At 39.6% G+C, this 22872-nt stretch overlaps 1 protein-coding gene across 1 annotated transcript; it reads right to left on the bottom strand.

Annotated features, from left to right (window-relative positions):
* Positions 1-22533, bottom strand: LOC100770645 (T-complex protein 11 X-linked protein 2). The gene is made up of 10 exons (XM_027432877.2): positions 22459-22533; positions 21950-22069; positions 13097-13226; positions 10588-10708; positions 9679-9899; positions 6102-6238; positions 4652-4869; positions 4359-4540; positions 3143-3306; positions 1-439 (listed from the first exon to the last, which is right to left on the bottom strand). Exons 2-10 carry the CDS (start codon positions 22056-22058, stop codon positions 207-209), a joined length of 1515 nt encoding a protein of 504 aa, XP_027288678.1. The 5' UTR covers positions 22059-22069; positions 22459-22533; the 3' UTR covers positions 1-206.
* Between the last annotated feature and the right edge of the window lie 339 nt (positions 22534-22872).

Genomic DNA, 22872 nt, shown 5'->3' with positions numbered 1-22872 from the left:
CTGCATCATAAAAGACACTGAGATTTTCTTGCAGCTCAGGAATTTATTAATGAAGGGGATTGGGCCATTGGGTGTTCATGTGTTTGGCCCCTGCAGTTGCATCCTGGTTGTTAGTAAGGAAGAGGGCTGCTTATAATTGCCACAGATGATGTCATTCTGGGAGTACAAGCCCCCTCCTGGTTCCTCAGGACTCAGGACCAACATTATCAGATAGGTTTTTCTTCACTTTCTTCTCCATTTGTTTGAGAGATGATTCGCTTTAGTATCTCAGCATAGTATGGACTAAATACATGCTGATTGTGATGCATCAAATTAACAAACTTCCAGCCTAGTTCTGCCAACTCTGGTTCAATGAAAAGAAGTCCTCCGGGGAAGTCTAGAAGAGATTCCTGCATGCCTCGAATCAAACAGCATTTAAGAAACAAATGTATCCGTTGTTCTGTCATGGGAAAAAAAATGAAAAGTAGAAAGAATTTTGAGAAGAAACTCACCATTCACTGTCTGTACTCAAAAGTGTTTTACATTTTTTTCAGTGTGGTGGTTTGAATAAGAATGGCCCTCACAGACTCATATATTTGAATGCTTAGTTGCCAAGAGGTGGAAATGTTTGAAAAAATTACAGGGATTAAGAGGTGTGGCCTTGTTGGAGAAGTGTGTTACTATGGGTGGGCTTTGCACTTTCAAATGTCCATGTCAGGTCTAGTCTCTGTCTCTCTTGCAGATCAGTGCTGAGCTCTAAGCTACTTCTCCAGCACCACTCCTGCCTGTTGCCATGTTCCCTGCCATGTAATAATGGATTAAGCCTCTGAAACTGTAAGCAAACCTCAATTCAATGCTTTCTTCTATAACATTTCCCTTGGTTATGGTGTTGCTGCACAGCAATGACTAAGACAGAAGTTGGTCCTGGGAAGTGGGTTATTGCTATGACTGGCCTGACCATGCTGCTTGTTTGTGGTATATACTTGGACCTCGGATTAAGAAAGCAGTTGAACCATGTCATGAGAATGAGTGCACCCTTGACACTGCCTGGAGCACGAGGACACAGAGGCTGGATGGCCCAGAGACCTAGGGTAGAAACAAACATGACTAGAGAAAAAAGTCCATGTAATGAATGATGCCTAATGATATTCTGCTATACTCATAGATTGGTGCCTAGCCTGTCATCAGAGAGGCTTTACCAAACAACTGATAGAAACAGATGGAGATACCCAAAGGTAAACATTAGGAAGACTTTGGGGAATCCTGAAGAAGGGGGAAAGAAAGGATTGTAGGAGCCAGCGGGATCAAGGACACCACAAGAAGACCCACAGAATCAACTAACCTGGTTCATAGGGGCTACAGAGACTGAATTGACAACCAGAGAGCCTGCACAGGACTGATATAGGCCCTCTGCATATATGTTAGAGTTGTGTAGCTTGATCTTTTTGTGGGACTCCTAACAGTGGGAGAAGGGGCTGTCTCTGACTGTTTGCCAGCTTTTGGGACCCTTTTCCTCATACTAGGTTGCCCTGTCCAATCTTCATATGAGGGGAGATGCTTAGTCTTACTGCAACTTGATATGCCATTGTTGATATCAATGGAAGGTCTTCAATTTTCTGAATAGAAATGGATGTGGAGGGAACAGAGAGGAGAAAGAGGAAGGACTGGGAGGAGAGGAGGGGAAAATCTAGTTACAATATAAAAATAAATAAAAATAAAGCAGTTGAACATTTTAAGCAAGGCTTAATGGGTCATACTGGTAAGAGTGTGGAAGGCAGTAGTGCTGAGAGGAATTTCAATTATGATGGCCCAGCTCAAGAGGTTTCATATGGAGAAGAATATTAGTAAGTGGCCTACAGATGGGTTTTGTGATATTTTGGCCAAAAACATGGCTGCTTTTTGCCCTTGTCCTAAAAATCTTCCTGAAGCTAAAATGAAGAGTTTTAGATTAATGTCATTAGCAGAAGAGATTTCAAGACAGCCTAGTATTGACTCTATTGTGTGGTTATTAGTAGTCACTTTCATGCAGAACTATAGTGAAAAGAAATGAGATAAGAAAGAAAAAATACAAAATGTAGAGTTTGGGGAGAAAAGGAACATCAAGAAGTGTAATGGAGCTAAGTCCAATGCAGAGATAAAATATTTAAAGAAAAGCCTGATGCTAAATGAAATAAAGAGAGTGGTGGTCTCAGGGCAAGACTCAACCCAGCTAAGCTTCCAATTTGTGAAAATAAATAAGGAACCATCAAAACCAGAAATCTGATGTGCTTATAGAAGCCAGGCTGGCAGGGGGCATGTGAGTTGAGGTGCCTATATTAAGCAGTTGTAGGGGCAGTGGGTGTGGGGGACCAAATGAGATCCAGCCTTGGATTTCACTAAACAAGGAGCACCAGAAAGTTCTGGCCCACTATTGTATTGCTAATGCCAGTAGGGCTACCATTGTTTAACATGGCCTCAGGGTAATATGCCTCCTGATTTGCATCTCTATGCGCCTAAGCATCTGAACAGTCCTGCACCTGAGCAGGAAGAGGGGAGAGGTGTGAGTAACTTGTGAGGAAGGAAGGTTAGGAGTTGGGGTGAGCAAGCAGAGCAGAGAGAACAAAGAGAGAAATGGTTCCCTCATGATATTAGCAGGATGGTTAACAAACACCAGAAAAGATGGCTAATAAAGAAGTGACTCTAGTTCTACAACATGGACCTGAGAGCTCTCTGAAAATGACAAGATGCCTGTGCTTGGTTTTTATCGCCGCTGGGTTGCTAGGAGTTTCCAGGTCCACACAACCCACTCAGGCTGAACCTCATGGACTAAGGCTGAAACATGTCGGGTCATGACAAAAGGGATTGCCACAAGTCTCAGATAATTTGAACTCTAAACTTTTTAAACAGTGTTGAGAATGTGATAGACTATGGGAACTTTTGAAGTTGGACTGAATGATTGTTTTTTGCATTGTGATATGGCTATAAACCTATCTGGACTAGGGAATGGGATGTGGTGATGTGAATAAGATGGCCCCCATAGACTCATACCTTGGAATGCTTAGTCACCACGGAGCGGAACTCTTTGATAGGATTAGAAAGAATTGGAAGTGTGGCCTTGTTGGAGAAGAGTTTAATTCTCACCTGGCATGTTATTTCTATTTCTTACCATGTTAGGGACTCTTACCAATGATGGTACGAATGCAGTTCTCCTTCTTGGCGATGTTCCGGAGTTGGCCTACAAGAGATGCCCTGTTTTCACTGCTCAAAGCAGTGAGGCCCGTGTCCTTGAGCCCTTGATGGATTTCCTGAGATACTTGGTCACTGACACTGAGCATAGACTCTTCTGGCCTGGAGAGTGAAGACAGAAAATAGTTTCCCTGACATAAGGACCAAACCCAAAAAGCCCCATACTAGAAATTAGGCATACCAAATAGGAATTGTGACCCTCTCACCATCCATAGACAGCATGAATCAGTAAGCATGTAAAAGAATTCTGTTATTATCATTAAAGTACCAAATTATATATGCATGTAGTACTATATCCCTACTTTAAATGGAACAATATATATATTGGGTAAGGGCTTGGTTACATCCTGAACATTAAAATATTGTTGAAAGATTCTAAGGTATTTTATGCAGTATTCTTTCCTACTTTACCAAAAATGCAAATAAATTAATAAAACTAAATTTCTAATTCCTTTTTCTAATTTTATATGGAATCTCTGCATGCAAGGAATTAGGAATAAATATCAATGATCAACTTCGGCGTATAAATAATGCAATTCCACTGTCCCTTGTTGAAATATATAGTCTCACGGTTAGAAAACATAATAATTAATAATATTTGTAGCAAAGTAGCCACCTATTCTCCTTCTTAGTAGTATAATTGTTATTCTTCTCTATGCCAAACCTACAATAACAACAATTTTTGGGGATCTGGTTCCCAAAAGGCCTTTGTGTGAAGAACAGTGGGATGTTATATTGCCTGTCTATGACCTAAATTTCACTCTAAAAGAAATCTGAGAGCTCTGGGGATCTCATTTGGTAAAATGCTTGCCACACAAGCATGAGAAACTGAGCTTGGTTCCACAGTACCAACGCAAAAAGCCAAATGTGATGGTATATGACTGTAATCACAGCACTATGGAGGCAGTTCCCTGGAACTTGCTACCCAGCTAGCCTAATTAGTGAGCTTCAAGTGCAACGAGAGACCATGTTTCAAAAATAAGACCCCTGCAGTTGACCTCTGGCCTTGACAGGTGCACATACTTCCATAAACGACTGTGTACATACATGTTCATGTGCCTGCACATGTACACACACACACACACACACACACACACACACACACACACACACACACACACACACACACACACGGAAAGACCAACAAAACATACTTGGAGCTAAAATCTTCTGTTAGAGCCTTGGTTATACACTTCAGTTTATCCACAAATTCTGGTGAGCTGAATAAAACACCACAAGAGAAACTTCTTGCCACAAGTAAAACTGAAGCTAGAATAGTCAAGTGGCGTAATTTGGATTTCATATTCTGCAGTCGTGCTTTATCCATCAGCAGAGTCTGGTTAGGCAAGAAAGAATAGGCTGTTAGAGTTGTAATAGAGCTTCTAAGTAAAAAAACAAAACAAAACAAAAAAAAAACAATGAGGTAATGCCTCCACAACATTCCTACCTCAGGGAATTCTTCACTCCCATAGTCCCTGAGAACAAGGTTTAGATAGCCTTGGTATAACACTGTTGTTAGACTAGGTGGCTCTAGGTCAGTTTTTGAATTTGGAGATGAACTTATTGTGCTAGAAGAGGAACTCGCAAACACAGATGTACTTGGAAGTGGTGTGGTAATATCTGTGGCAGCTCTAGTCATCCATTTGGTGGTACAATCAAGGAAATCTATGAAAGAGAAGGGAACATATATGTTTAAACTACAAGGCTTAAAGTTGGAGACTTTAAGATAGTCTCTTGGTGAACAAAACAGTAATTTTAAAAGCTGGAATGGAACAGGGTTTTTCCGTCCAGAATGCTTTTCACTGTACAAGAAGGTGTAATGCAGGCATTTGGTAGGAAATTCACCACCAACCTGTGGACCCTGTTTACCACAATACCAACATTCTAGGCAAGATCTGAAAACTAGTGCAATGCCAACATGACCAATATAGGGGTAATCAATAGTTTTCTGATACAATTGGAGACCTGCTCCATAGGTGGGAGTTCATGCCTGGCTTGGTGAGCCTGGCAAAGACTCGTGTCTGAGGAGTTCATAGTCCCCAGAAATGAGGCTATTGCTTCATTTTTCTAAATAAAAAATGTTGTGAGATTACCTCTAAATATTTACATCCATACCCACATGTTGTTCTCAGCCTTGATCAGAGATGCTTCTATTTGCAGCAAACAGCAATTAGTGCAAAGATTTGTGGCTGCTCCAAGTGCTAAAAATAAGTAACTATTGTACACTCAGCTCTAAACAGAAAGTCTATCATACCCCTTCCAAGGTTCAGGGAATACCATAGAAGAGAAGGCAGAAGGAGTACAGAAATGGGATGACCGAGAGGAGGGCAGTGAATTGTTATATTCTGAACATGGCATGCTTACTGCAGCTATGATCCAAAAGCAGCTGAGATATCTAGGCTGCCCTGAGTCTGCATAACACTAGTCTGTTAAAACCCAGTCATGGGGAGGGGAGGGACTCATGGGGCTGTGCTGTTCTCTAGGAACTACCTGGAGGTGGCTGTTGGGGGAGGAGGGGTCATTCAACCAAGTGAGTTGTTCCTACTCCAGTGAATGGTTCCATAACCATGATGATGTGGGTAATCTCCAAACTCAGGTGGCCATAAAACAAAAGACAGGAAAGCAGGACAGGGGGTTCTTTAAACGGAGAATTGTGGAAGTTGGGGGGCATAAGAAAGACTGTGGTTGACAGTGATCAGATAGCACTGTGTACATGTATGACATTGTCAAAGGATAAACTTATTTTTTAAATGTGATTTGTATAGGTCTTTCTGTCTTAGAAAAGTTTGCTTCTCTTCACTCTTGACCCAAGAATAAACTTTTTATTCAAAAATGGAAAATTACTTTTAAAAAAGATAAAAGGCCAATTTCCCCCTCTACTTAAATTTTAAACATACTGGGCTGCTTATCAAGGAGTTCCTGGAATTTAGCCCGTTCATATTGGATAGAATGTTCTTGCAAGTATGGTCGAATGTTCTTGATGGTATAGTTCACCATGTCCATTTTCATCAGGCCAAGAACATGGAAGATTCCCCTGTCATGAACAAAAACAGAATATTTATAGTTTGAAAGGAAATCTAGTTTTTAGGAGTGGAGCTCAAGGAAAGAATAATAAAATCAGAGTACTTAGAACAAGAATAGAACTGTAAAGTACTTACTTCAATTACAAACAGCTAGTATTTGAACATGTACTACAAAAATATTTAATTGCTTTGAGTGGGAACCTAATGAGAGGTGTTTATGTCATTAGGGCTAAGTGGATTCAATTATAAAAGACCACATACAGCTAAGAATTTAATGTTGCTCTATTTGACCAGGTAATGGTTTCCACCATGTTAGAATACATTAAGAATGCCCTCACAAGACGCAGTTACTCAGTATTAAATGTTCCATCCTCCACAACTCTAAGAAATAAGTCTGCATTTTAGAAATGACTGAAACTTCAGTACTTTGCTACAGCACAAAACAGACTAAGGAAGAAAATTAATACTGAAAATTACGACTGTTAATCTATCAAATACCTGAAAATGTGGGAAATGGGCACAATCTGAATGAGCTTGGAGAAACAGGCTATAAAAAAGGTTAACATAAGCCAGGTGTTGGTGGCGCACGCCTTTAATCCCAGCACTGGGAGGCAGAGGCAGGAGGATTTCTGTGAGTTCGAGGCCAGCCTGGTCTACAGAGCAAGTGCCAGGATAGGCTCCAAAGCTACACAGAGAAAGCCTGACTCGAAAAACCAAAAAAAGTTAATATAAATGGGGTATCAAGGATGATTTGGGTGAGAGAGAATATCTGTAATATGTCTGATATTCTTGGACACTCCTAAAGTATTCATGGTCAAAATGTTGGTAAAAATAGATACTAAAGGCCACTATACTGAAGTTTCAAATAAAAATGAAGAGTCTTAATGGAAAACATAAAGGCTTATCTTATGGGAAAGTAGAGTAAAAGTCATCCTTGATAAGAACTAGCAAATACTTTGAATTTATTGTGTCCGTATTCGAAGCACTTTATAGAAGGCAAGTTTTAAGAGCAATGGCGTGAGACAATTAGGGGAAAAGTTTCTCAGCATAATACTGAAGGAGTTACATAGCTACTTTTATCATGTTCAGAAAAACATGAAAGAAAAATGATTTAAAGATGAGGTTCATAATTAAATCATGAGGAGAGTAAAATATCTTGGAAAATCAAATCCTGGCAATGTAAGTAGTAAAAAGGCATCAAGAACAAACCAAATATAACCAAGGGATTCTTTTTCTAAAGAGATTAGTATAGATAGAAGGAAACATTCCCACAGAATTTCAAAGATCTTCAAGGCAAGTGAAGACCTTTAGTGTAAGATTATAGAGACATACCCAAAGGATGTCACCATTTGTTAGCCAAGAAACCTAAAGACTCTGCTCCCTGAATTTCTGTATTAGTGTCCCTCAACCAACATCACTACAGTGAAAACAAGCTGAAGTGTATCTTCAGCTGACTATGAATCCAGTCAAAAGTCTGGAGATGACAATGGTAAGACTTAGAAGCACCCTTGTGGGACTAACTATACAAGTGCAAGCTATGTAGCAATAATAGTCTGTCTCTGCCTTGATTTCTCTCTCTCTCTCTCTCTCTCTCTCTCTCTCTCTCTCTCTCTCTCTCTCTCTCTCTCTCTCTGTGTGTGTGTGTGTGTGTGTGTGTGTGTGTGTGTGTGTAACTACTTTACAAAACGAGCTAAGAAAAATAAATGCATCATTCAGGGATCAAAGGCCAGAGGGTGAATTGATAGAAGATCTAAAAACAGACACATAGGCTCATCTTTCAACAACCAGTTTAGAGATTTTTGCACTGTAGCTATTCTGCTATGTTCAGAAAAGGGTGGTCAGCGGAAGGGTCAATGAACTAACAAGTATCTATGAGTGGTTACAATGTGGGTGATTACTTTCCAACTCATCAATCTTTTTTTTTCTTTTTTGTGTCCTATTTCTTCTACTTGTGAAACAATGACAGTCTTCACTTCTGTTTCTGCATAGAGTTTATACTTGGAGAACTAGAATAATATTTGAGATGGGATGGGTGGAATTCTATAAAACTAGTACTAAACTATAAAACTAGTACTATACTATAAAACTAGTACTATACTATAAAACTAGTACTATAAAACTAGTACTATATTGGCATAATAAGAGTATCATGTTAAGTTTTCATGTAATGGATGGAATCCAAATGACCATTTTAAATGGCAGCGAAAAAAACCAGAGAGGCTGTCCTTGCCAAGTAAAAGGACAGGAAATTAAAAAGATGTTAGTCAAGTAGTACGTCTCAGCTTGGGACATTGAAGATGCTTTGTACACTGCATAATGGTTAATGCAGAGACAAATGGCTGGTCAAAGTGCTAAGAATGAGTGACTGGTTTGGTGCCCAGACATGAATAGGACATATATGTCACCCCGTCCATGGTCCAGCAGACATCACAGGAGAGAGAGCAGAAAGGTTGTTAGAGCTGAAGGATGAAGAGGAGTGCTAGGAAATGCTGACTTCTAGATTTGGCGAGTCTATTGCAATCATGAACACAGCAGTAGCAGCTGCCTTCTTACACCCTGTATAAAATCAGACAAAATCAGAAGAGAAACAATGGGAAGAAGGGGAACAGCAGGATGGGAAGAGGGATAATACAAGTCAATAAGCATAAAAGAGAAGCTAGAGAGATTGCTCAGCTGTTAAGGGAACTTGTTGCTCTTGCAGAGGACTGGATTAATTCCTAGTAATAACATAGTGTGTCACAAACACGCAAACTCCAGTTCCAGAGCATCTAACACCATCTTATGGCCATCACAAGCACTAGGCATACACATGGTGTACACACATACAGTTTACCAAGCAAAATATTCATACACATAAAGTAAAATAAATATTAATAAATAATGTTAAAATGAAAAAGTAAAAGTAAGAAATAAAACATGTAAAAATGCCATTAGTCAGGTCTTCAGCATAGGAGTAGAACAATTAAGACAGAATTGTATCATAACATCTGACTCAAAGTTTTCTTTCATGGCACACAAAGTAGATTTCAGGAACAGCACATGTTATGGTTTGAAAATAGCTTGCTGCTCCAAAATGAGGAAACTTTAAACCCAACTGTGAGATACTGAGAGGGTGGAAAACTAAATCCAACTACGGAGTTTAGGGATGAAGCCTTTAGACCGAAACCAAGCTTACACAAGAATGGCAGGCTCAAGCTCACATGATTGAAAACTTGTGACTTAAAAAACATAGGAAAACCGGGACACACACAGGCTCTTTCTTTCATCATGGGGTGCTCTGTACCACCTTGAGACTCCATCAGCATCAAAGTTTTCACTGGATGTAGCACCTCAACCTTGGACTTCTTGGACAAGAGCCAAAATAAATGTTTCTTTTTATAATTTACCCACACTGTGATATCACATTATTAACAAGAGGAAATAGATTAAAACAGCATGACTAGATTCTTGCCTCAGTAACTCTACTGGATCTTTTATGCTCTCTAATTCCTGTACAGCCTCATCTCTAACCGGTGCACACAGGAGGGCCATCAAGTTGAGAATATAGTTGGAGAGATGAGGAACATCCAGAGCCCCATGCTCTGTTTCTTGTCTTAGGAGATCCATGTCCAATGCTTCCTCAATCTCGTTTTTTAAACGGTTTTGACGTGGTAATAGCAGCGATACCAAAATCTGCCACAAAGGAAAATCAAAGGAGCCACATTATGTTTAGAATCCTAAACTTACACCCAATGAGCAGTGCTTTCAGGCTAAAGGCATATCAGACTTTGTCTTCTAGGGATCAAGAAAGTGGGTCTCTAAATTTTGTGGACAGTTATTTCTCTTTTTTTTGGAAGACAATTATAATTCTACGCTTCAAGGAAATCATTTATAGCAGTACTGATTATTTTCAAGCCAGAATGACATAAAAACATAAATTAAAAATAAGAGTGGGGCAACAATTAGGTATAGGTTACTATAACATAACATATGCACCTCTATAAAATGCTGCATTCTTAACAAAAGTTAAGGACAGTTTTATATTATTTTGCTTCAAAGGTTAAATAAGCAAGGTATTCTTGAACTGTCACTTGAAATAGTTTTTTGACTCAACATGTAAATTCCTTGTGGGCAAGAGCTCACATTATTTTCTGTGCTTCTGGAACACTGAAAATGTAGTGCAAGTTGAGTGAAAATATGTTTTACTGAATGGTATATTATGTTGTTAAAGTAATACCCTAACACTCATACAAATAAAATGGAACTCAGTCCATCACATATGTGTTCATAAAGTAAGCTACTTAGAACATTAGTAATATTAATATTCCAAGTTCTAAAGTCTGGAAACTTTGCATCAATAGAGAGAGGGCTGGCTACTCACCTGTTTTATGTTGTTTATAAGTTCAAGAGCACAAGAATAGTCAGGAGGAGTACTTGATAGTTGATCTTTCAAGTGGTCCCAAAATGCATTATACATTGATTCCACAAACTTGCTTTCCAAACTATTAAGAAAGTGAAATGTGCAAAATGATCTTTACCTAGAGACTTGATACAGGATTATGATCCTTCAGACAGCATTTAAATTCATGAAGAACCATTCAACTGATAGGCCAGAGAGGAACTACATTTAGATTTAAGAAGGGCCGAATAAACTGCAGTTATTCTCAGATGAAAAGAAAATGAAGAAAAAACCCTTAGGTCATTGTAGAAAGACACCAGAGTGCACAATCAGTCTCTGTCTCCTACCCCACTCCCCACTCCTTCCCTGCTTCCCTCCCTTCCTCCCAGTATCTCCCTGTTTGTCTCTTTCTAACCCCCCCATCTCAACATGTCTGTCTGACACTTTCTTTCTCCCTCTCAGTCTTTCTGCATCTGTCTGTCTGACCCCCTTCTGAACCCTGCTCTTCTCTCCTTTCCCTTTACCTACCTCCTCCCTCAGAAGAACCATAAACTAAAATTGGATTTGGACTCTCCGACCCTAATCCTGAAAGTAGGCTAAATGTGTGATTTTGTTTGTTATTTTTTCAGATTTCTTTATTATGTATACTGTGTTCTGCCTCTATGTATGCCTGTGTATACTTACGCACACAATATACATAAATATAAAGAGTTAAAAGAATGCAGTAATACAGTTTTTGCCAGAATATTATTATTATTTTATGGCTTTTTAACTTGCTAGCTTGAATGCCTCTTTTATTTTGCCACTTTAGGGATTCTGCTACTAAAGCCCCATGCTCTATCTTGGTTCTTGTGATTCTCTTGTGTCTTGGATTTATTCTGCTTGTTGCTAATAGTGACACATGCTAAGTATACCATCCATGGATGGAGTTTTCACCAAAACACATGTATCCTAGAGCCTTCTTCATTCAGTTCAGAGTCCCTATAATCTGAGTTATATTTATTTTTCTTGAATTGCTTTCTACTACTTAATAGAAATGCCATTGCCATTCATTCATTCATTCATTTAACAATCATTTATTAAGCACTTACTAGTTGGAAAGTAGAGAGAGAGAGAGAGAGAGAGAGAGAGAGAGAGAGAGAGTGTGTGTGCACGCGCGCACACACCTGCACGCCACGCTCACAAGTGATCATGCACATGTACATATATACAAAGTGTCACACAATCTGTGTTGAGGTAAGAGGACAAATTGTACAAGTTGGTTCCCTCCTTCCAACATTTGAGTTCCAGGGATCAAACAGGTTGTCAAGCTCAATGGTGAGCACCTTTACCTTCTAAGTCATTTTCCAAGCCCACATTTAGCTGCTAATGATCCATTAGAGGCATTCAATTCATACTTACTGAATGACTCATTTATGTATTTCAATTTCAATGTAATTGTGAAGAACTCTAATAAGGCTCATTTTTCTTATTAAATCAGAAAATGCAAATGCTCTAAAATCTCTTACTCATGACAAATTGCAATATCATTATTAGAAAAGTTGTTTGTGGGGTTAGAGAGATGGCTTAGTGGTTAAGAGCACTGGCTGCTCATCTCCAAGGCTAGGGTTTGCGTCCCAGGAATCACACGGTAGCTCACACTGTAACTGCAGCCCAAGGGTAGCCAATGCCCTTCTCTGGTCTTCTTGGGCACTGCATACATGTGGTACACAGAGATACATGGAGGCAAAACACTCATACAAATAAAATGAAATTAAAATTGAAAAAAGAAAGTTGATTATCTGCATTCACTTAATTTGCAGGGAATTAAGAAAAGCTTCTAGCAGCTACAACTTTCAAGTCTATCTGCAAGGATCTGACATTATTTTCTAAAAACCAAGAGTTAACATTCTGACAATAATTAATTGCTTTATTTGGTATTTAGATATAAGTTGATATTTTGACACTTTGTGTCTACGTGTGTGACTGTGTTGTATGTGTGTAACTCTATGTACTTCTGTGAGGCTTCACATATAGGGGCTCGAGAAGGACATTGGATGCCTTATTCTGTCACTCTACACCTTACTCCCTTAAGACAGGGTGCCTTACTGAACCTGGGGCCAGGGTGGCAGGCAGCAAGACCTGGAGATCCTTTTGTCTCAGCCCCACATATTTCTTGGGTTACAGGTCATGGGTATACAACACCATGCCAGACTTTTTACATGGGTTCTGTGGATTTGAACTAAGGTCCTTGTGTTTGTGCAGTAACTGGTTCTAGCCACTTGGTCATCTCTTTATCCCCACTTGAACACTTTTTTTTTCTTTTCCTTCTTTTTTTTTTTCCAAGACAGGGTTTACCTGTGTAGCCATGACTGTCCTGGGTCTCACTATTTAATACAGACTTAATCAAGCACTACATGTTTTAATAGAAAAAACAAATGTGACCAAAAATCATCTATGCTATGTAATTATTCCAAGACAATTAAATAAATAAATAAATAAGAATATGTACCTGTTTTCAGATAAATCGTTCTCCTTTACAACAAAATCTTGGTTTACTATGATTTCATGAGCAATACTCAGCTTGGAAACATCAGTAACTGTCTCTATATTTTCAGTAGAAATAACTACAGGTTGGCTTGCTGGAAGAAAAACATAGTAGTCTTCAAAAGAGATCCCACACAAATTTTCAATTAGAGAACAAACTGTGCACATAGATAAAATCATACTAAAAGTGTGTAGTACAAAACTGTGTGGCTGCTCTTGGCCACTAAGTCCGAGTATTCGGTGAAAGCCTGGAGATTTGGATGAACCACAAGACTCCTGGTCCTTTTCTGAGAGAATGTCTCTCTCCTTTATTGTGGAGCAGCATTGTATACAAACTTACAAAAACCCAGGTCAAAGGGTTCACAACAGGATATTGATCCCAGTGGGGTGAGGTCAGGAAAACAGGAGGTACCTGTGGTTATGCTGGAAAACAACTCTTAGAGGGCCTAGGCCCTACCCCAAAGGATATGACATACTCTGAAGACCCCCATGGGGGCTGGGTTCCAACAAAAATGTGTTATTGAAACTATGTTAAACTGATTCTCCCTTTCAGCAGGCATCAAACACTATAGCTCTTCATCTAGAAGTAGGACCTTTTAAGATTTCCGCATCCACGTGGAGATGACAACTGATGTTGTCAGTGTGCAGGTCTTGTTTAGACTATATTGTTCTGATTTCATGGGTGCAACTCCCTGTCATATATAGAAGACTGTCCCACAGCAGATATCCTGGTCTTCTGGTCCTCCTCTTCCATAATGTTCCTTAAGCTTTAGGTAGAGAGGTTGTGTCCACTGATAGGTTATCTGATCCTAAATGGTCACCCCTAAATACATATACACATAAGTATGCATATCTGCAACACTAAATGGACATGAAGATAGTATTTATGGATGTTCATACATGTACACAACTGCCTGTAATTCCATGGGATCCAAGGCCCTACCCTAGCTACCACAAGCACCTGCACACATATGCACATACAAAATGCATGCAAGTATACAAAATTAAAAACCTGCCAAAGTCAACAAGGTCTTCAACAGCAGTATGGCCCAGGGACATCAATATGACTTCATGAGTCTGCATAGCTCATGGACATCCGAATGGCCCTCAGTGGTAACATGGGTCATGGTCATCAGCATAGTGTCTGGCTACAGTAGAATCATGAACCCACATGGGTGTCCTGCACTGCCACCTGAGGCCATGTTGATGTCCATGGGCTGGGCTGCTGCTGAAGACCATATTGGTGCCATTTTTTTCAGTGTTGCCCCAGGCAGTTGTCTGCATACCTTTAATCTCAGCACTCAGGAGGCAGAGGCAGGTGGATTTCCGTGGGTTCAAATCCAAACTGGTCTATAGAGCAAGTCCCAGCACAGCCAAGGCTACACGGAGAAACTCTGTCTTAAAAAACAAAACTAGGTATTTATGTATGCATATAAAAAAGACACCTACAGAAATGGAGTTTATAATTCATTCAAGTATTCATTCAGATGCTTTAGTCCTTAAAATATAGATTTATCAGATTCATTTGACATTTCAGAATTTCAGTTTTTCTTAACTTTTTCCCCTGTATAACACATGTAAAGAAGTCATGCCCAAAAGAAGCACATTCATACAGCAAGGACATCTGTTCAACTATGTTCATAGCAGCATTATTTGTAATAGCCAGAACCTGGAAACAACCTAGATGCTCCTCAACTGAAGAATGGGTACAAAACATGTGGTACATTTACACAATGAAGTACTACTCAGTGGGGGAAAAAAACAATGGAATCTTGAAATTTGCAGGCAAATGGATGAAACTAGAAGAAACCATTCTGAGCGAGGTAACCCAGTCACAAAAAGACAAACATGGAATGTACTCACTCATATATGGATTTTACACATAGAGCAAAGGATTACCATCTTATAATACACACCACAAGAGAAGCTAGGCAACAAGGAGGGCTCTAAAAGAGACAAACATGGTCCCCTGGAGAAGGAGAAAGGGATAAGATCTCCTGAGCAAATTGGGAGCATGGGGTGAGGGGAAAGGGAGCTAGGAGAATGAGAAGGGGAGAAGAGGGGGGATGAGGAGGACATAAGGGAGCAGGAAGGTTGTGTAGGGGGAAGAATATAGGAGAGCAAAATAAGAGATACCATCAAAGAGGGAGTCAGTATAGGTTTAAAGCAAAATCAGGAACTAGGGAAATGTCCAGAGATCTACAAGGATGATACCAACTAACCATCTAAGCAACAGTAGAGAAGCTACCTTAAATGTCTTCTCCTGATAACAGAGATTGATGATTAACTTATATACCATCCTAGAGCCTTCATTCAGCAGCTGATGGAAGTAGAAGCATATTCCCACAGCTAAAAACTGAACTGAATTGGAATCCAGCTGCAGAGGAGGAGGAGTGATGAGCAAAGGGGTCAAGGCCACACTGGTGAAACCCACAGAAACAGCTGACCTGAACAAGAGGGAGCTCTTTGCCCCCAGACTGGGAAACCAGCATGGAACTGATCCAGACCCCATAAATGTGGGTGTCAGTGAGGAAGCCTCAGAAATCTATGGGGCCCCTTGCAGTAGATCAGTACTTATCCCTAGCATAGGAATGGACTTTGGGAGCCCATTTCACATAGAGGGATACTCCCTGATCCTAGAAACATGGGAGAGGGCCTAGGCCCTACCCCAAAGCATATGACAGACTCTGAAGACCCCCATGGAAGGCCTCACTTTCCATGGGGAGCAGAAATAGTATGGGATAGGTAGGGTGTTAGTGGGGGGGCAGGGGAGAGGGGAGAGAGAGGGACCTGGGGTTGATATGTAAAACAATCTTGTTTCTAATTTAAATAAAAAATACAAAGGAATTCAGTGTATAAATAACAGAAATTTAAGCTGATATGAAAACCTTGTACTTGAGATGTCAAACAGTATACAAGGGTGAAAAGTGAGATGGCTGAATTGAAGTGTCCAGCACCTACCTGCTCCCTGACAAAGTGGAAGCAAAGCAAGAGGTCTAGAGCTACATATTCATATAAGTTACTAAAGGATAATATTTGAATTCAATGGGAGCAAAAGGGGAAAGTTTTATAAAATATGGGTACAAATGAGGCAGTATGAAAGAAACAAAATAACCTATCACCTGTGACTCTTAGTTATGGGATAGTTTTGCAGCTATTATTGCCTAAATAGATAAGAAGTTTGAAATGTACATAGTAATCTGGCCTTAGATAAATATTGACCTCTCAATAGCACCTGCTGATACATGGAGAATTCTGATACCCCAATCCCCTGCCCCATGCTGCTGTCAGGATATATTTAGAAAAAATCATTTTTTTGTATTTTTAGTACTTTAGGGATCAGAAAGACCAATATTAATCTCTGAAATTCCACAAACATTGCCCTGTATTGGCTCTGTGGCTAACTGCTTCATGAGCCAGATTTGGCTCAGTGGACTGATGCTGATCAAGCTTATTGAGTGCTGTTTAATAAGGAAGGGGTACAACATAGTCAGGATGCCAAACTTACAAAGAAACCATATTATATGTTGAAAATGAAATATTATAACTCATATAAAAGACAGAAGAAACAACATAATCACATCAGCTGTCATCTGAACCACTAAAAGACAGGAAAACATGAAACGGTATCTCAAGCCCTGTAAGTAAATAACTCTAAACTGTCATGATTTCTATGTCCAGAAAAGGTATTTATTAAAATTGATGAAGAAATAAGTATTTTGAGGCAAAACATAAATTAAGGCAATTTATGACAAGTAAACCAAGATTGTGAAATGTTTAAAGAAATGCTCTCCACAAAGGAAGAAGTATTTATCTACTAGGAAACAGGAAGGAATAGATGTACAGTTCATGAGAGGAAAAGATGATGAACAAAGAACAACCAGGAAACAATCCAACATAAGAAACCAGAAAATTCCTAACATCAAATATGGGAGGAAGAAACTAGCTGCCAATAATCCAACCAATCAGAACAACAACCAACAAATCATAAGAACTAGAAAACCTTTCTCAATAGTCATAAAAAATAAATAGCCTCAACTGGCTAATATAAAAATCACACACTGGATTCAAAAACAAAATTCAACTACCTATGCTCTCTAATAAGAAACATTTCAGTGGCAAAGACATCCAAACACAGAGTTAATGGACGGAAAACAACCTTCCATGTAATGGAAGCCATGAACAAACTGATGTGGTGAGTCTCATGTTTGATGAAAGTAGACTTAAAACCAAGATTAGCCACATGGGATAAAGATGGTTAATGCTTGTTAACAAATGGAACAAGTCATCAAATAGACATAACAATTTTAAATATTAATACACCAAATGGTGGGGTCTCATTGTCATGAAAAAAAAACACTGAAGGGATGATCATATAGGTACTGATAAAATGAGTGGGAAACTTAAATATCCCCCTCTCATCTTTACATGTCCCTTTAAAAAAAACTCAAAATACACAAAAATGAACCCAATAACACACATGAATTGGATTTGACATACATCTACATAATATTCCAGGCAACAGACAGAGAATACAACAAATGAAGTCTCTAAAATTGATCACAATAGGGAACAAAGCAAACCTTAAAAACACTACAGTAAGCAGTAATGAACAAAGAGATCCATCCTACCCAAGACACTGAGAATTAATGACAGTTGATGGCATAGTCTTAAACAAGACATCTATATAACATCCTCTAAGGCTCAGAGAACAGTGAGGAAGAGAGGGCAAGGAAGTGTATAAGAACCAAAAGATAGGGTGGAGCTTTGAAATCCTGTCCTCAAATTTCAAATAACCATTGCAAAGAGGAACTCATAATAATTAGGTGTCATGGTTCCTGATCTATTGCTATAAAGAGAAAAACATACACAAGGCAACTCTTATAAAGTAAAGCATTTATTTTGGGAGTTTGTTTATAGTTTTAGAGGGTTATTTGTCCATGATATTCATGGTTGAAAGTAGACAGGAATGATGCTGAAGTAGTAGCAGAGAGAGAGAGAGAGAGAGAGAGAGAGAGAGAGAGAGAGAGAGAGAGAGCCTGGAGTGAGTTTTTGAGCCTTCAAAGTCCAACCCCAAACACATCTCCTCCAAAAAGGCCACACCTACTCCAACAAGGCCACATTTCCTAATCCTTCCCAACCAGTTACAGTCCCTGGTGACTAAGTGGTCAGTGGCCCTATGGTGTCCATTTTCATTCAAAACACAATAAGGCTACCAGAACTGAGCTGGAACAAAACTAGTTCTGTAAATAATCCGCCATGAAAAGGGTATGACAATTAACAGAGCCCTATCCTCTAGTGCTGAACTATTTGGCTACTGATAAGGTTCTGTGAAAGGGAGAGTCATTGTCTTGTACCCACTGCTAAGCCCTTCAGTCTCTAATAAATAGTTCCAAGTATATGGTTATACAGATGGCCATGGTTAAGCTCAATGGGTCAGAAAATAAATCAAATAGACATAATATGAGAAAGATCTTTTTAGAGAAGTAGGGGAGTAGACAGGTAGTAAGGAGATGGGAATGGTTAGGAGGTATGAGGGTAGTCAGCATGCATTATGTACATGTGTGAAATTTTCAAAGAACAAATTTAACAATACCAATAGAGAATTTATTAATTAAAAGTTCTAATATGGAAAACTGAAAAGCAGAATAAGAGTAATTTCTTATATGTTATCAGAATATATTGAAATAAAACAGAAATCAGCACCAACAGAAAATACACCAACACTTGGAGACTTTAAAATATACTTTTGACTGAATAGTAGGTCACTGAAAAAATCAGGGAGGATTTTTAATATTTTTTTTCATTTTGATGAATAATTTCATAATTGTGTATAATTCATTGTGATCATACTCATTCCCCTATTACCTTTTCCCTCTCCTAATCCTGCTGACCCCCTTGTTCTTCCCAACAAGTATCCTGGCATATCACACCAATGCCACCATGTTAGCATCCCAATTGTCCCTTGTACAGAGGTTATCCAACTCTTGCTCATGCCTTCTGAGACCTTGTGCTTCTATACTACACCAGGCAGGTCCCACTTATTTCTCTTCCAGAGGCTGGCCAACTGGAAGCTTCCTCCTTTCTGGTTAACGTTAATAGTGCCAGAATGTGCTATACTGGCAGGAAAGGGAAAGTTATCAGTGATCAGCCCTGCTGAGGACCCTCAATGATACAACACCATCTTAGTCACCTTTCCACTGCTGTGATAAAATACCCTGACTAAAGCAACTTAAAGGATAAAAGGCCTATTTTGGCTTAGAGTGACAGTGGTATATAATCCATCATAGTGAAGGAAAACATGGCAGCAGGCAGGAAAGGCGGTGAACAGAAAACTCGGCTGTAGTGATTTGAAAAGCAATGGCTCCCAAAGGGAGTGGCACTATTAGGAGGTGTGGCCTTGCTGGATTAGGTGTGGTCTTTTTGGAGGAAGAGTGTTACTATGGGGGCAGACTTTGAGGTCTTTTTCTCAAGTTTCACTTAGTATGATAGTCAGTTGACTTTCTATTGCCTCTGAGTCAATATGTAGGACTCTCCGCTCCAGCATCACATCTGCCTGCACATTGTCATACTCCCCATTGTGATGATAATAAACTGAACCTCTGAAACTGTAAGTGAGCCACCCCAATTAAATGTTTTCTTTATAAGAGTTGCTCTGCTCATGGTGTCTCTTCATAGCAATAGTAAACCCTAACTAAGACAAGGGCTATGCTATCTGTCAAGGCCTTCCCCCAGTAATTCACTTCCCCAAGTTAGACTCCTACTAAAGGTTATACAACCTTCCCAAACAGCATCAACAGCTGGGGGTCAAGTATAAGAAGCTATAGCCGATACTTTGCAATCAAACCAGACAAATACCTACCTGACAGTCAAGGTACTTCCAATGGTACAACAATGGCATGTCTGCTATGGGGCAAATCAACTGCTTTGTTATTGTAGTTGGAGCCTGTTACACAGGACAGAACTCATGCCTGGGATTATAAACCTGGTCACAAGCCCACACCTAGGGAAGACACAAGCTCCATGGAAAATCTACTACATTTATTTTGCTAACTGGATATTGTCATGATGTCTTCCAAATATTTGTGCTTATACCCAACATAAGTGCTGCTGTAACCCTTCATCAGAGTTTATTTCTACAGTGAATGGAAGTTGATTTAGAGACTCAACTGCTCCAAAGACTGAGAATAAGTGATTGTTCTGCACTCAGCATTAAATGGAGAATCTTTATCACACCCTCCAAGAACCAGAGAAAAGAATGTGGAAAGAATTAAGAGCCAGAGATTGCCGGCACAATTCTTCACAGACCTTGAAAGATCATTTCTCAACTTCATATGGAAAAACAAAAGACCCAGGATAGCCAAAACAACCCTGTACAATAAAGGAACTTCCAGAGGCATCACCATCCCTGACTTCAAGCTCTATTATAGAGCTATAGTCCTGAAAACAGCTTGGTATGGCACAAAAATAGACAGAGATTGGGGAGGAGTGCTGAAATACTATGTTCTGGATATGGTATGGCCATTGCAATCATGAACCCACAATACTTATCTGCACAATATCCACACAAGATCAGGCCCATCAACTTTCCATGGTGGATGGCAGAGGAGCTCATGAGATTCTAATGCACTCTGAGGAGCTTTGGGCAGTTAACTGGCTGCCAGTGGTGGGGTGGTTCTTTTCCACAGTGGTATAGCCACTAGTAAGGTCCAACCAAATACTATTAAATATCCCCCACCCATGCTCATTCAAGCAACTCTATTAAATTTATGTAGTCATAAAAGCAAGCATGAAAGTAGGAGGGGGACTAGTTGGATGGAAGAGATGGTTCAACATGACTCAGAGTGGGCAAGAAAAAATATTAGCAAGTGACTCTGATAAGATACATTGTGGCCGTGTATGAAATTGTTCATAAAACCTCATATTGTATACATGTTTGAAATTGTCCTAATTTTTTTGTAAAACCAGCAGCTTTTCTGATTATCAATACTGAATTTGGAAAGAATTCATGAAAGCAATCTCAACAAAATCAGTCAGAAAAATGCCTTAGGATAAACTTGCCTAATTACATGTAAGATCCCTCAAATGAGTATTATAAAATGCTGAAAATACAAATGGAAGACACTGAAAGTTGGAAAGTCTTCTTATGTTCATGAGTCTAACTAAAACACAACTGATAATTGATAATTGAGTGTGTAGCCATCTATGGAGAGTGGCTGACCTACCAGAGGCCATAGAAAACTGACTCTCCATCTCCCAAGAGCTGTCAATTACTAATAGCTTCACAGCTAAGGCTGAAAGTCTGTGGTTACCTCCCCCACCCATACTGACAGTTTGTCTGGTTGAGCTTGTGAAGACCTTGAGCATGATGTCACAATCACTGTGACTTCATAAGAGCAACTGCCCTATGTGTCTGCTTTATATTTCCCATGTCTTTAAATGATTCAAACACTAATAAGGCTTCACACAGAGATAATTATACTTTGTCTCTAAAATTTCATTTTAATTTCACTTACCAATCACGGCCCTAATCCCTGTGTGTAAACATAAGGCTGGGAGAAAGACAAGAAGTGAATACAAAAGAAGACAGGCAGAGCAATGAAGCAGAAATGGCTCACTGCAAAAGGCTTCTTTCTCTATATCCCTTAACCACACCTGTGCCACAGGTTTCCTGACTTGCTTGTTTCATGACTTGGAGGTCTGCCTGCCTCTGTCACCTGAGTGTTGAGTGTTGAGTGTTGAGTGTTAAAATATGTGTCCCCACACCCCGTGATTTCATGATCTTTTAACCTTCATTTAACTTTCATTACCGACCCACCTGGAGGGGTTTTATCTCGATGATCCTTGCTTGATGATTTAGGCTTTTGGACCCCATTTTCGGACTCACCGGAGTCAGCCTTGGATGTAGTATTCTTGGACTTGGGCATGTTGGTAATATCTGAAGTGTAAGGGGAAAGACAGAAATGTAACATACGGGTCCGACTCAAGGACAAGGTGGGAGGAGCTCTTCAACTGCTGCCGTGGGCCTTTATGACTACATTGCTATTCCTTGTTGAGAGTAAAAGTGTTTCTAGGGCTCTCAGACACAAAATTAGGGTCCTCAAACATACCTTAAGAATAACTCGAGACTAGTGGAACTTCCTTTACTAAAATAGATTAGTGTTAGCATTAAACAAGCAAAAGAGAAACTATGATTCAAAAATGGACTCATCAAAAGGAAGACAACACCTTACCGGACAAACTAAGAAACGACTGTTCCTCGTGCATTTTTGTTCCTGCTCTACCTAGAGGTTTGATATCCTAAACGTGAACACACACAAAGCCTACCTGGTTACTTAATTCTTACTGGTCCTTGGTATTTGACTGCTTTCCCCGTGATGGCTGCTTCTACTACTGAAAATCCTTCAGGCTCCTCAGTCAAGGTGGTCTCTGGATCATACCATAGCACCCAGGGAGAGGGGATATCATCAGGGAAGGCTTGGACAGAACCATTGAGATAATGATGCCCATGTGGCACACACCCCTATACATGATACAAAGTTAAACAGTCCAAAATGAGTCACAAAGGATGTTGGACTTCCTGGGGAATAAGCTGGTAGTTATTTTACCAAGGGTACTCCCAAACACAAGGCAGACAGACAGGCAAGCAGGTTCACATACTACACAATAGAGGCAGAAGGCTAAAATTTCCTGTGTGGAACCTTCAGGCTGCTATCCTTCTTTTCAGATTCAAATTAATCT

The sequence above is a fragment of the Cricetulus griseus genome, chromosome X (assembly GCF_003668045.3).
Source record: "Cricetulus griseus strain 17A/GY chromosome X, alternate assembly CriGri-PICRH-1.0, whole genome shotgun sequence".
NCBI lineage: Eukaryota > Metazoa > Chordata > Mammalia > Rodentia > Cricetidae > Cricetulus > Cricetulus griseus.
Note: the sequence above shows the minus strand (reverse complement) of the source record. Positions and strands in the feature narration are given on the sequence as shown.

What these genes read in the sequence shown, in the direction of transcription:
- LOC100770645 (XM_027432877.2), bottom strand. Translation starts at nt 22,058, where the DNA reads ATGCCCAAGTCCAAGAATACTACATCCAAGGCTGACTCCGGTGAGTCC. An exon ending in AACGATTTATCTGAAAACAG is followed by an intron (nt 10,709 to 13,096) that starts GTACATATTCTT and finishes CTTTCTTAATAG; the next exon opens with TTTGGAAAGCAAGTTTGTGG. An exon ending in GGAGTGAAGAATTCCCTGAG is followed by an intron (nt 4,541 to 4,651) that starts GTAGGAATGTTG and finishes TTGCCTAACCAG; the next exon opens with ACTCTGCTGATGGATAAAGC.